The following is an 11,515-nucleotide window of genomic DNA, read 5'->3' on the forward strand; positions in this document are numbered from 1 at the left end:
AATATGACTTCCGCTGTCCAATTTCTATTAATTCAGATAGCATGTGAGGGGTCAACTATTTATTCATACACATGAATAAACACACCCCGTTTGGTTATTTTGCCATTTGTTTAAAGTTCACTGTACATTAAACTTCTCCGTAGATGTGTAAAATATGTAAAATACAAGACAATATATGTAAAATACAAGACAATTGTTTTCAACACAGATGCCGTTTGCTTATAACAGATGTTTATGCCAATCCATTCTGTAGCAAACTCAACTCTGTCAACTATATGAACATTTAATGCGTTAATTCTCCAACCATCAGGACCGCAGACAAATGAACAGCTCTATAATTTTCTTTAAACATAACTAAATTGACCAATAATCAAAAGATCAGATCATAAAAACATCAGAATTCGAGAAAATGGTCCATTGCCTTCCTCTGCGTGCCAACTTCAGAACCAAGAAAGCATGCGCATAGACTTTTTTTTACTTTTGTAGTTTTACTTGCGTTTGTTATTTATTTTATTTTTTTTGCATTAGACGTAAATCAAAACACAAAAAAATATAACATTACTTTGGTAGTTTAGTTTGAATTAACACAATAAAGGAAAATGAAACGTCAAGTAACTTATTGAATTATACGTGACATTTCTAAAGGTAAAAGACAAGATTTTTTTGTAAAATATACTTGAATTATGCTCTCTTTATTTACAAGTAAAACATTTGTGGCAGATTTTTAAGATTTTCTAAACCAGTATTTGTTGAACAATCTGAGGATAATGTCTACATTTAACATTTAAGGGCAATTGAAATGTATGTTTTAGTGTCTTTTAGTAATTAGTAAAACTATTAATATACCATCAAATTCATACAGTATTGTATTTTCTATTATTAAATTATGATAATCTTTAACCCATTTCATTATTTAGAATAGTAAATACTAAACAAATGCAAAATTTGCCCAGTGTAATTAACCATTATAGTCATTCCATGATACTCATAATTTCCTCCCCCCCTCTCAACCAGTATTGGATTTGCTTCTGAAGGAACCCTTAAAAAGGTTCTACATTTTGTAGGTTAGAACACTTACCTACAGCATCTACTAAATTATATAACAAAGAATAAATAGAACAAAAACAATAGTCCTTGTGAAAAAGTAACTGAAATAACCAATTGTATTCGGTAGGTTTTATAACAAATTAAGAATATGTGATTGTGTGAACCGTCAGTGGTTCGGTAACTATGGTGGTAAACTCTGGAGAACCCCTCTTTTTATTGTCAAAGTTCTGAACAATTGTGTTAACCTTTCCACAACATATGTGCTTATTGAACATCCCTACATTTATTTTCCCCTTACAGTTATAAAAAAAAAGGTCCACTCTTGTGGAAAGGCTTTCCAATACATTTTGGACCGTGGGATTTGTGTTTATTCAGGTACAAAAGCATTAGTGAAATCATATACTGCTGTTGGGGGAGAAGGTGGAGTCGGCATTCAAGCTCATCTAAGAACTCTGTGCTGGGACCCGAATTCTTTCATTCAAACCTCCTCAAACCTTCTGATGGATTATCGTTTTAGAAAAATGTCTGAGCCCCTCAGCTCCAGTAAAGGGAAATTTTAATACGGCATATGAATTTCAGTTTTGTGGCAACAGCATGTAGAGAGAAAAAAAACAAAACAAAACCCCACATTGATCTGATTATCAGGTATCTACAAACTTTTGGCCATACAGAACATCCTCACACTGGAATCCATATGAATTAAAGAGAGACCAAAAGAGACATGATATAGGCGTAAAATACCAATTTATTACTTTGCACAATAACACGAATAGTCCCTGCAGGCTAAAAAAAAATTTTTTAAAAATAAAAGAAAAAACAAAAGGAAGAAGGGATTCTTTTTTTAAAATGTCAAATAGCAATACATCAAGTGATGTGGCACCCTAATAGAAGAAGCCAGAGGAAGCCCCAGCAAGTCAACAAGAGCGCCCTCTATTGCTACTAGACAGGTCACACAGCCCAAAACATTAAAATACAGCACAAAAGCTACACGCACAAAAAAGAAATAAATTACAATACACTTTAATCCAATAACAAATTTTTATATATCAAAGAGGAGATCTTAAAAAAATCATGCTCTCTTAAAATCAAGGAAGTAGTGAGAAACCATGGGTCAAAAGGTTAAAAAGAGGTAATTCTTGCGTAATCCTGGAGAGTCTGGATGCTGCGAGTGTGAGAGTCATCAACATGGCACCACAAAACTACAGAGTAGCAACGTGGCATAATGTTGACTATCAAAAGGAGTGACTAAATCCGGTCTTGGTGCTCCCCGTTTGAAGGAGGAGCAAAAGAAAAAGAAGGAAAAAAGTACCTCGTTTTAGTTGGAGTTCTTGTCAAGACTGGACTCGACACTCCCTCACAGCATCCAGCCTGACCCACAGGACTTACTGACGTCTGTGACGGAATTTTCAAATCTTGTCAAAAGAGACTGGTCAATATTGCTACCCTAAAAACAAGCAGTCTCAATTAATTCATACACCTTAACAGGAGTCTTTTTTCCTTTTTCTGAGACAATAAATATTCTGTAAGAGATTTAGGACAATACTCTGGCATGCAAGCAAGCAGTCTAAAATTTATAGCTTTCCATAGAGCCTAAAGAGCTAGTCCACGAAATGCACATTCCCACTGATTGACACAAGCAAAAAAAACAAAAAAACAAAAACACCTCACAGAAACACTCATTCCCATGGGCAATCATAACCATCAACCACATCAATGAGAAAAATTATTATAGCTATCATTGTTCATCATTTGAAGTATATTGCTGTGCCATAATATGAAATTGGAATTATTGTCTTTTTACCATGTCTTTCAACCTGCTAAATCAGGCACAACTGTTCTGGCAAATATGGTAACGCTGTGGGATCCACATTATAAAAATTGTTGTAAGAACGTGAAAACACCTTATTCCACCTTATTGCGAGTGATGCCTTTGCCCTATCCTTCTCAACAGGCCATGAGTCACGTCCTGAACAGGCAAGAGCTCAAACTCATTCATAGCAAACCTGTGGCTTTATAGATGGTTTATTACAAAAGGGTTTTTATTGAGCTGCCCACCTGACGAGACGCATACAGAGGCCCAACACTAATACATAACCCAGGACAAGGCTTGCAATCATTCAACCACACTATGTCAGGTGTTGTCAAAATCCAAGGCAGTGCTTTTGCTTGTGTCTTTTAGCAAATAATACAATGTTTGTTTTATTCCCATCTCAAAAGAAAAGATACCTTCAGATTTTATATATAGATATAAATGTTCAACTCACAACAGCAATAAAAACACAAGTAAATGTAAATTTCAAATAATGGCTAACTATTCAAACAGCTTTAACTATCCCCCTGAGCCCTGATTGTCGTTCATCCTTCCTTGTCTAAACAGTATCCCCAACAAGCCACTGTTTGACGTGGGGGCAGAAATAAGCAAAATCGTTGCCATGATAATTCATTACTTCCGATACATAAAATCAAATGATAATGAATATCTAAATGATAATCACCTGAAAACAAAAAAGGAACACCAACCAAAAGCACTTTGGGCCCCACAACCATGGACAGAATGCTACAACATGTTCAGCTACAAAACCGGATTCACTCGACACCACCAAAATGACTCCTGGATAAATTTCTTTACGCAACTGAGATTTCTGACAGTCTGATATACATAACAGCAACATTACAACAGTAACCATGACACTGACTTTATACACTAACAGTTAATATAAGAACAAAATGATTTATATTAAACTCTTACAAATCTGACTTGAGTTTTATGTAGAAATGCATAAAAGGTAAGGGAGAGTGCTGTCATTTTTGCAAACATTGCCCTTTGTTGTCTACTATGCAAGCCTTTAATGGGGCAGCTTCAAGTCCATAGCCATCCCTGCACCCTGTATAAAACCCATTCATGCAAGGATGTATGAGCTAACTGCCACAGACACAAAGGAACTTGGATGGTCTCAGTGTCACAGCTGAGAACATTGAGAATTCCTGCTACACATAACCATCAGCTTATGCAATCCTGCAAAAATGTAAATCTACTGAAAGAGGTTTATATATAGATGCGTCTTTTTTAATATATATTTATGTATGTGAAGCGTTATAAAATAAACTGAGGCATTTACAGCAGTTAACTCCTTGATATTTCCCTTTACAATTCAGTGGCCCGCCATGAAACGCACGTACACGCCACACACACACACACACACACACACACACACACACACACACACACACACACACAACAAACACGGACTCACTCACACATTCAAAAAAATAATAAAAATGAAAGAAGAGTAATGGGTATGATACCCAGATCACCTCGCTTGTAAAAGACTGAGCAGAGAAAGTTAAAATACGATCATAAAAAGGACAAGTTTAAGCCAACAGTGGCCTGAGGTAAAAGTAGACAAAGTCCAGCTTAGCTGAGAGAGCCAGAGCTGTCACGACAAAAATGGCGCAGGTTTGCTCACACTCAGTGTATATTACAAAAAAAAAAAAAAAAAAGAAAAAAAAAAAAAAAAAAAGACATTCAAAACTGAAAAACTAAACTCTTAAATGGCTCAATTTGATTACTCTGTGCCTTAGAGACTAGTGGTCTCTCAGTGCAGGATTGCTGGTGGGCAGTTCCACTGAGGATGAATGCTTCAGACATGCATTCAGCCCTCTGGCGTTGGAACCGCTTTGGTTGTGGATGAGGACATGAGAAAGACAGAAAGAGAGGGAGGAAAAAAGTTCAAAGAAATAGTAACTAGAAAAAGAAGGTTGGAAAGAAAGAGAGAGATAGAGAAGTGAAGTGGGAGCGTAGAAGTGCATCTTCTGCTGGTTGAAGCAGTTAGGCGAAGTACATGGTGTGCTGGGTGTCATAGTGAATCTGCACTGCCTTGGCTAGGGCCTGAGGGTCCCGACCATTACTCTGGCCTGATACGTGACTGCCCTCCGCACTGCAGAAATGTGAGAGAAGAAAATCAGTTCAACCTTCAGAGAAATATATAATCAAAATGACAACTACAGCTGCATTTTCCCTCCATTTTGTTCAGTTTTGACAAATAACTCAAGCTCCACTCCATAAAAATGTCTACTGCCTGGGATACAGACACTATATACTTATTTTAAAATAATGGAGTATAATTTGTCTCTATGTTTTTCTTATATATTAGTACATCAACATGCCAATGTTTTACATGCCACACAATATATACGTAACTTTCAATCTTAAAGAAAGCTCTTCTGACAGGAAATTGTGAAGTACCTGTCGTGGTCTTTATCCACTAGGTGATAGCGGGCACGGAAGGCGACAAGTCTGGCGTAGTATGCGGGTGCTGGGATAGACACTGAACGTGTACAGCGCACATATGTGTGGCATAGCTGGTAGGTGAGAAGCTGCAGCTCATCCGCAGTGAAGCAGTTGTCGTCCCACAGCACATGGTAATGCGAGGGGCGGCTGGTGCCCTACAAAAAACAGATTGATTTATAGACTGGGGGACAAATGGAGGTACAAATAGACTAACCGGTAGAAAGTCAGACTTACCTGGATACCAGCATGACTGCACAGATAGAAGTCAAACTCTGATGGATGAGTGATGGTGCTGTCCACCGTAGTGCCTGCAGGAACATTACCACTCTTCCCAACCTGCAGAGGGCAAAAATCATTCAGATTAAAGTATAACATAACATAAAATGACATTTATGACTTTTAACCCAATGCAAGATTAAGTGAAATTAATCACATACTCTTTCAGCTTTGTCAGAGCAAAAAAGACGGGTGTGATGACGTTTTTGCACTACAATGTAGGTTATCCCTGGCCTGTAGTCCTCCTCCAGACTGATGCATGCCTTTCTAATGGCTATCAGCTCTGGCCAAGCAACCTAGAGTACACAAAGAGAAACAGCAGACACCATTACAAATACAGATCTCAATCGGAGACCGATCACATTTGGGACATACCATGTTGAACTCACCTGCTTCATCTGTCCCTCTGACACTCCCCCACGATAGTAGATGATGCGTGTGGGCTTAAAGCGGGTGGACTTGTAGAACTGGATGAGCAGCTCACGCACCATGTTAGTGAGGTCCTGGATTACTTCTTGGCTGAATAGCTGCTCCTGGGATAGGTCCTGTCTCGAGGTCTGCACCCGCACTGTGGCACAGTACCGGCTTGGATGGCCATCCATGCTACCCACTACTGCTGCGATGGATGGTTTCTTCCCATCACCTGCTGGGGGATGAGTGACGTCGGCACCCAAGAAGATCACCGGTTGCTGGAATACTGATGGTCTAAAAAGAAAAAAAACATATACAAGAGCATAATTATTTGCTCCTACTTACAGGCAGATGGTCAAACTGCATTTTGAAAAACTACAAATAAATGTAATTGATGATTTGTTATAAGTTATAATTGCTACAGTGCAATTGATCCACACCTCTGATGGGGTACTAGAACATTGTTGATGCCACCCAGTTTAGCATTGATCTTGAGGCAGAGATTGGAGAGTGTCTGAGGGGAGGTCTTTACTACATTCTTCACCTGGACACACTGGGTTGCCATACCTAGCAGAGTATCTCCAACACGCTTTACCTCCGCTATAAGACACACAAAGTCAAATAAAATTCAGCTTTAATGCTGGTCCATAATTCAGTACTTAATCATCAAAATTAACAAATATGTGGCAGATGAAAATGTCAAATATATCATTCAAGAATGTCAAGAATATTATCTTGTTTTCATCTCTTTACCATAGACAGGGGTTTTTCCAGGCAGGATGACCACGATGAGTTGCAATCCAACATAAGACATTTTAAGGTGCTTGAACATGGGCTCTACACTGTCTGCTCCCTGGGCATACTTGCAGAAGCAAGGCTGGCCTTGAATGGGCATTCCTGCATCTTTAGAGATCTTCCTCAGCTGGTCTGTGAAGCTCCTGAAATGCAAAAGGCATTAAGTTTGGGGCAACTTTAATGAAAACCTGTTAATCCGATTTAATTGTTGTACAAGTTTAAATCAGTTAGAACACAGTGACTGAATTGACAGCACTGGAAAAGACAGCATTCACTCCTACGTTTATCTTAAAAAAAAAAAAAAAAAAACGAGTAAACAAAATAGTTGGGATTTTAATTTACCATTTACTACCTAGTTTACCACAGAAAAGGCATTTTTCACCTAGATGTTCATTAATCATTATTAGGTATGTTAGGGCAGTGTTATAAGCAATAATAGTATATACGGTTTAGATTGGTGAAAAGCCATTTTCTGTCTTTCCTCAACAAGTTCTCTCAGCTTGGCTTGAAAATCCAAAACATGGCGCCATGTTCAGTGTGCCAACTATGTCAAAATGATTAAAATGCTGAACTCACTGTAGCTTTTCTTGGATACTTCACAGCCCTGATTTAGCCACAGAACAATACAAAACCCAACCTTTTATAAAACATTTAAATAGAAGCTATTGCAAAATAGCTTGCAAAATAAATTATATTAATAATTAAAATACAATAACCAAAAATAAAAAGATACTCACTTAAGCAAGTCCTCTCTGCACTGTTTCTGAGGGGCAAAACAGGCCACTGCCCACACCTTAATTTCAATGCCTGCATAGAACTGCTTCCCCCTCATGTCCCACACGCCCTGGTTGGGCGTAGCCACAGTCTTGTTCTGTGAAAAGAGTCCCTACACTCTTAGTGAAGCCCATAGACTCCTCACAAAAAAAAAAAAGCATTGTTCAAAACAGTTTTTCACGAATCTAAATTAGTAACAGTCTAATCTTATAAATTGCTAAATATTTAAATAAGCATAATTTCTACATTTCTTGTTTAAGCAATAATCCACCTTAAATGCATTTTAAATAAACACATGATCTGAGCAACTCCAGTGTTCAGGGAATTCAGTACTCGATATTTTTTTTTTTTTGCATCAGAAGGATTACATGACCTAAATGCCAAAGATGTTTTCCATTTTTGGTTGTTAGCTTTTAATATGCAGTAATGTAACAGAAACTAAAAAGTCGAGATGACTTACACATACCATCAAATGTTAAACTAGCAACTGGTTAAAACACGAAGCCATGTTTGTAATATGCAGTTTAAAATATAGTGGTTTTAGTTAATACTTCACATTTAACCTAACATTTTAGACTAATTAAAAATTACACACTTATGACAAAGGAATTAGGCACTAAATGCAATCAGTTGATGAAATGACTGAAGTTAAACAAAAATGAGAGATTGCTTTTCTCTTTGCAACTTACATTTTTCTAAACATTTTTAAAAAAAAAAAAAAACCCAAATTATTCATAAACTAGAGTTGCACATAACTCTTTAGGCAAACAGAAAAGCAGTCTTACAAAAGCTTCATACGTTCCTGAGGAAGAGGATAAGAATCCATTGGCCAGTGACTCGACTGATCGGGGCATACTTCAAAGAGCTAAATCCCTACAGCACTAATTCACAAATAAAACAATAATAAATTAGGGAAAAATATTTTAGCATCTGAACAAACAAACTACCAAGTAACCAATGTTATTAAACAGAGTCTGATCATCCTCCTCATGGTTAGTCCATTCATTCCACCACAAATCACAAACGCACACACTCGCCTGTGTTTATGGCCCCACCCGTACTCACCCTGCACCCGTGCCCAAGTACTCACCCTGCCACAGTCCCTCCCAGTGTCTGTACTCACCCGGCCCCCATACTGTAGCATGGGCGCTGGGAGGACCCGCCCCGTCACCTCAGTCATGTCATTGTGTACCACGATGCCGAATTCTTTAAGGTAGGGGTCAGGGCCACCCACCATGCTGTTGCTTTTGACCTAAATGTAAAAAAAAAAATTATTAATATATAATATAACACACCTACACACACACACACACACACACAGCCTAAATAAATAAATAAATAAATAAATCAAACAGAGATTTTAAGACAAACCTGTATGGCACAGGACAGAATAGCTCCAAGATAATAGCATTTAAAAAAAAATCAAACAGCTTTAGAGAAAGAAATTTACTTTTGAATATTGTTTTGATATCATTTAAAAAAAAAAAAAAAAAAACATTTATGGCTTACCAACTAAAAGAATGTCTTAAACTGATGTTTGTTAATGAAAAACATACATATAAAAAAAACAACATAGAAATCACAAGTACATTTACCCTATATGTACAAGACTAGAAATGCAACAATGTAAACTTTAAACAAAAATAATGCTATTTAGTATAAAATGACCATTTAGTACAGAAGGTCCTCCCAGGTAAATAGTAACCACAGACAATAATGGCTTAAATAATCAGCTGTCACTATGATTTCTGTTGTACTGATAGCAGCTTGTAAGCCAAAGCAAACACATTCTACATGTCGCTGGGAAAATGTGAGGGAGGTGAAACAAACAGCAATGACTCACTCATCCAATTAATTCATACATTTGTTAAGTGTGAATGAAAAGTGAATTCTCAGTACATCAAAGTTAAATCGTTTTTTTTTCATTCCTGCTCACTACAATCTGGCATTTGGGTCAGATTAAAGATGAAATTTTTCAAACATTGTTTCCTGCTTTTTCTTCTGTGGACTGGCTGTGTGCATGAGGTTATGTAGTTCTTCTATAGTCATTGGTCAAAGTGACTAAAGGCTAATTTATACTTGCTGGTAATTATTTGTATCAAAAATGGCTGCAAAATGTATCCTGTGGTCATCTGGCATGCAGCTAGTGCTCCAATGTAAACAGGGGAGGTTGTAAACCACCACCAAAAGTTTTAAAGAGAAACAGAGCTCATTGCTATGTTTAACTTTACTGTACATAAAAGTGCCATAAAACTCTACTTGGAAATCAAATGAGAATAATGAAGTATTACTGCTCCAGCATGCCATCTAGTGGATATTGCCTTCAATCCTTCAGATGTACATAAACTCTGACTATGTATAAAAAAATAAATAAATAAATAAACTTGCATAGCAGCTGCAGGCATGCACATTAAAAGTGACCTGTATTTGTATCATAAAAAGAAATAATGGGTCATTGTAACCCCATTAATACTAAAGAATCACTGTTGCTAACACTGTTTTTGGCAGAGTTTTCAGCAAAAGGGTTGTACATTTAGAACTAAATACATATTAACATGCATTAAATAGCTGGTAATCGCTAAACACTGTCCATTGCACCCATAGTAAGGTTAAACTACACTCACAATTTCCTTAAAATGGCCAAGCCTGGGTCATTTGTTTCTTTCAAACACAAAAAAAATAAAAAATAAATAAAAACCCCGCTGAAATACTGCGTGACTATGGATAAAAGTGTTGTACTGTGAAAGAATACTATGGGGTGCAGCTCACCAGCCTACTGATCTCCTCTTGGCGGTCAGGTGCTGAGCGAGCTGTGGCTTTGATCATGGTGGAAGTCTGGTTATCAGTTAACTTCTTTATGCAGCGCTGGCCTGCCACAATATTACAGACCTGAAGCGACAGACAAAAACTAAAATTTAGATGGATGTGAAAGGAGCACAGTTTCAAACATGAGGGCGAATTATTTAACTTCAACTGAATCCATATTTTTCAGCCGAAGCATTTCACATTATAGAGCTTTAAGTGTAGCAATACATTTCGGTATAGATATTGTTTGTGGATTGCACCTTTGTTTTTTTGCATTTTTGTATATATTTAGCACTGCATTTAAATTAATGATCTACAGTTTTATATATCATGCAGCCACAGACTGAAAAAAGATCTAGAATAAATAAGACGGCTCACCTCAAGAGGAAGGTATGTGTGCTTTTGTTCCTGCCCCACCTGAAGGCAGGGCAAATGGGGGTATTTAAGTTGTAGACTGTATTTCTGTTTAAAATATTGAGCTACTGTACATTCCATGGCTTGTCCGTTTTCTAGCTGCAAGGGAAACCTGGTAAAGCAAGAGATTTTTATTCATTACAAAAGTGAAGGTTAATTTAGATATATTGATATGGGTTTTATATTACAGGTCCTTATTCCACAAAACAACAATCACTCCCTCAACCCTAATTTTTTTTAATGAAACAAAAACAAATAAAACAGCCTGATAATAGTTTAAACAAAAATGTTTAAACTTTATGCATGAAGCATTCATATGAGGAAATGCTTGCACAGGAAGCTTAGTCTCAAACGTGTTAGAAAGACCCACGTCTGGTGGCTGGCTGGGCGACGGGTGACATTGCACACACGGTACTTCCTCTTCATCTGTCCACAGTGTGTGACCTCCACTTTCAACCCTGTTTACACAAGCATAACCAAAAGCATGTCAACAGGCCAACAACCCAGAAAAAACTAAAATCCTTCAATTTAATATTCATATATTTTTCATAACTTAAAGTCAATGACAATTTTCGTACTGTCCATACTGGAGCTGCAGACTCACCTCGGATCTCCTTGGTGAACTTGACACGTTGGGAATCTGTAAGCGGCTTGGTCTGCTCATTAATGTTTTGGATGTCTAGAACTTCACACATGAACTCA

The 11,515-nt window shown here is 37.3% G+C and overlaps 1 protein-coding gene across 2 annotated transcripts in view; it reads right to left on the reverse strand.

Moving 5' to 3' along the window:
* Positions 1–1,774: 1,774 nt before the first annotated feature.
* ago4 (argonaute RISC component 4) overlaps positions 1,775–11,515 on the reverse strand; it is a 16,295-nt gene continuing 6,554 nt past the window's right edge. Inside the window, exons 6-18 of one of the 2 annotated variants that reach the window (XM_046834540.1) lie at positions 11,418–11,515; positions 11,184–11,271; positions 10,778–10,925; positions 10,364–10,483; positions 8,718–8,846; positions 7,558–7,691; positions 6,779–6,963; positions 6,466–6,625; positions 6,004–6,319; positions 5,776–5,910; positions 5,573–5,674; positions 5,294–5,493; positions 1,775–4,985 (exon numbers count right to left, since the gene is read on the reverse strand). The exon at positions 11,418–11,515 is cut by the window's right edge and continues 37 nt beyond it. In XM_046834540.1, the coding sequence (XP_046690496.1) occupies positions 4,877–4,985; positions 5,294–5,493; positions 5,573–5,674; positions 5,776–5,910; positions 6,004–6,319; positions 6,466–6,625; positions 6,779–6,963; positions 7,558–7,691; positions 8,718–8,846; positions 10,364–10,483; positions 10,778–10,925; positions 11,184–11,271; positions 11,418–11,515 (1,924 nt within the window). In that variant the 3' untranslated portion in view covers positions 1,775–4,876. Of the gene's footprint in view, positions 4,986–5,293; positions 5,494–5,572; positions 5,675–5,775; positions 5,911–6,003; positions 6,320–6,465; positions 6,626–6,778; positions 6,964–7,557; positions 7,692–8,684; positions 8,847–10,363; positions 10,484–10,777; positions 10,926–11,183; positions 11,272–11,417 lie in introns of both variants that reach the window. The other variant, XM_046834539.1, reaches the window with a different exon arrangement.

This window comes from Silurus meridionalis, chromosome 22, assembly GCF_014805685.1.
Source record: "Silurus meridionalis isolate SWU-2019-XX chromosome 22, ASM1480568v1, whole genome shotgun sequence".
NCBI lineage: Eukaryota > Metazoa > Chordata > Actinopteri > Siluriformes > Siluridae > Silurus > Silurus meridionalis.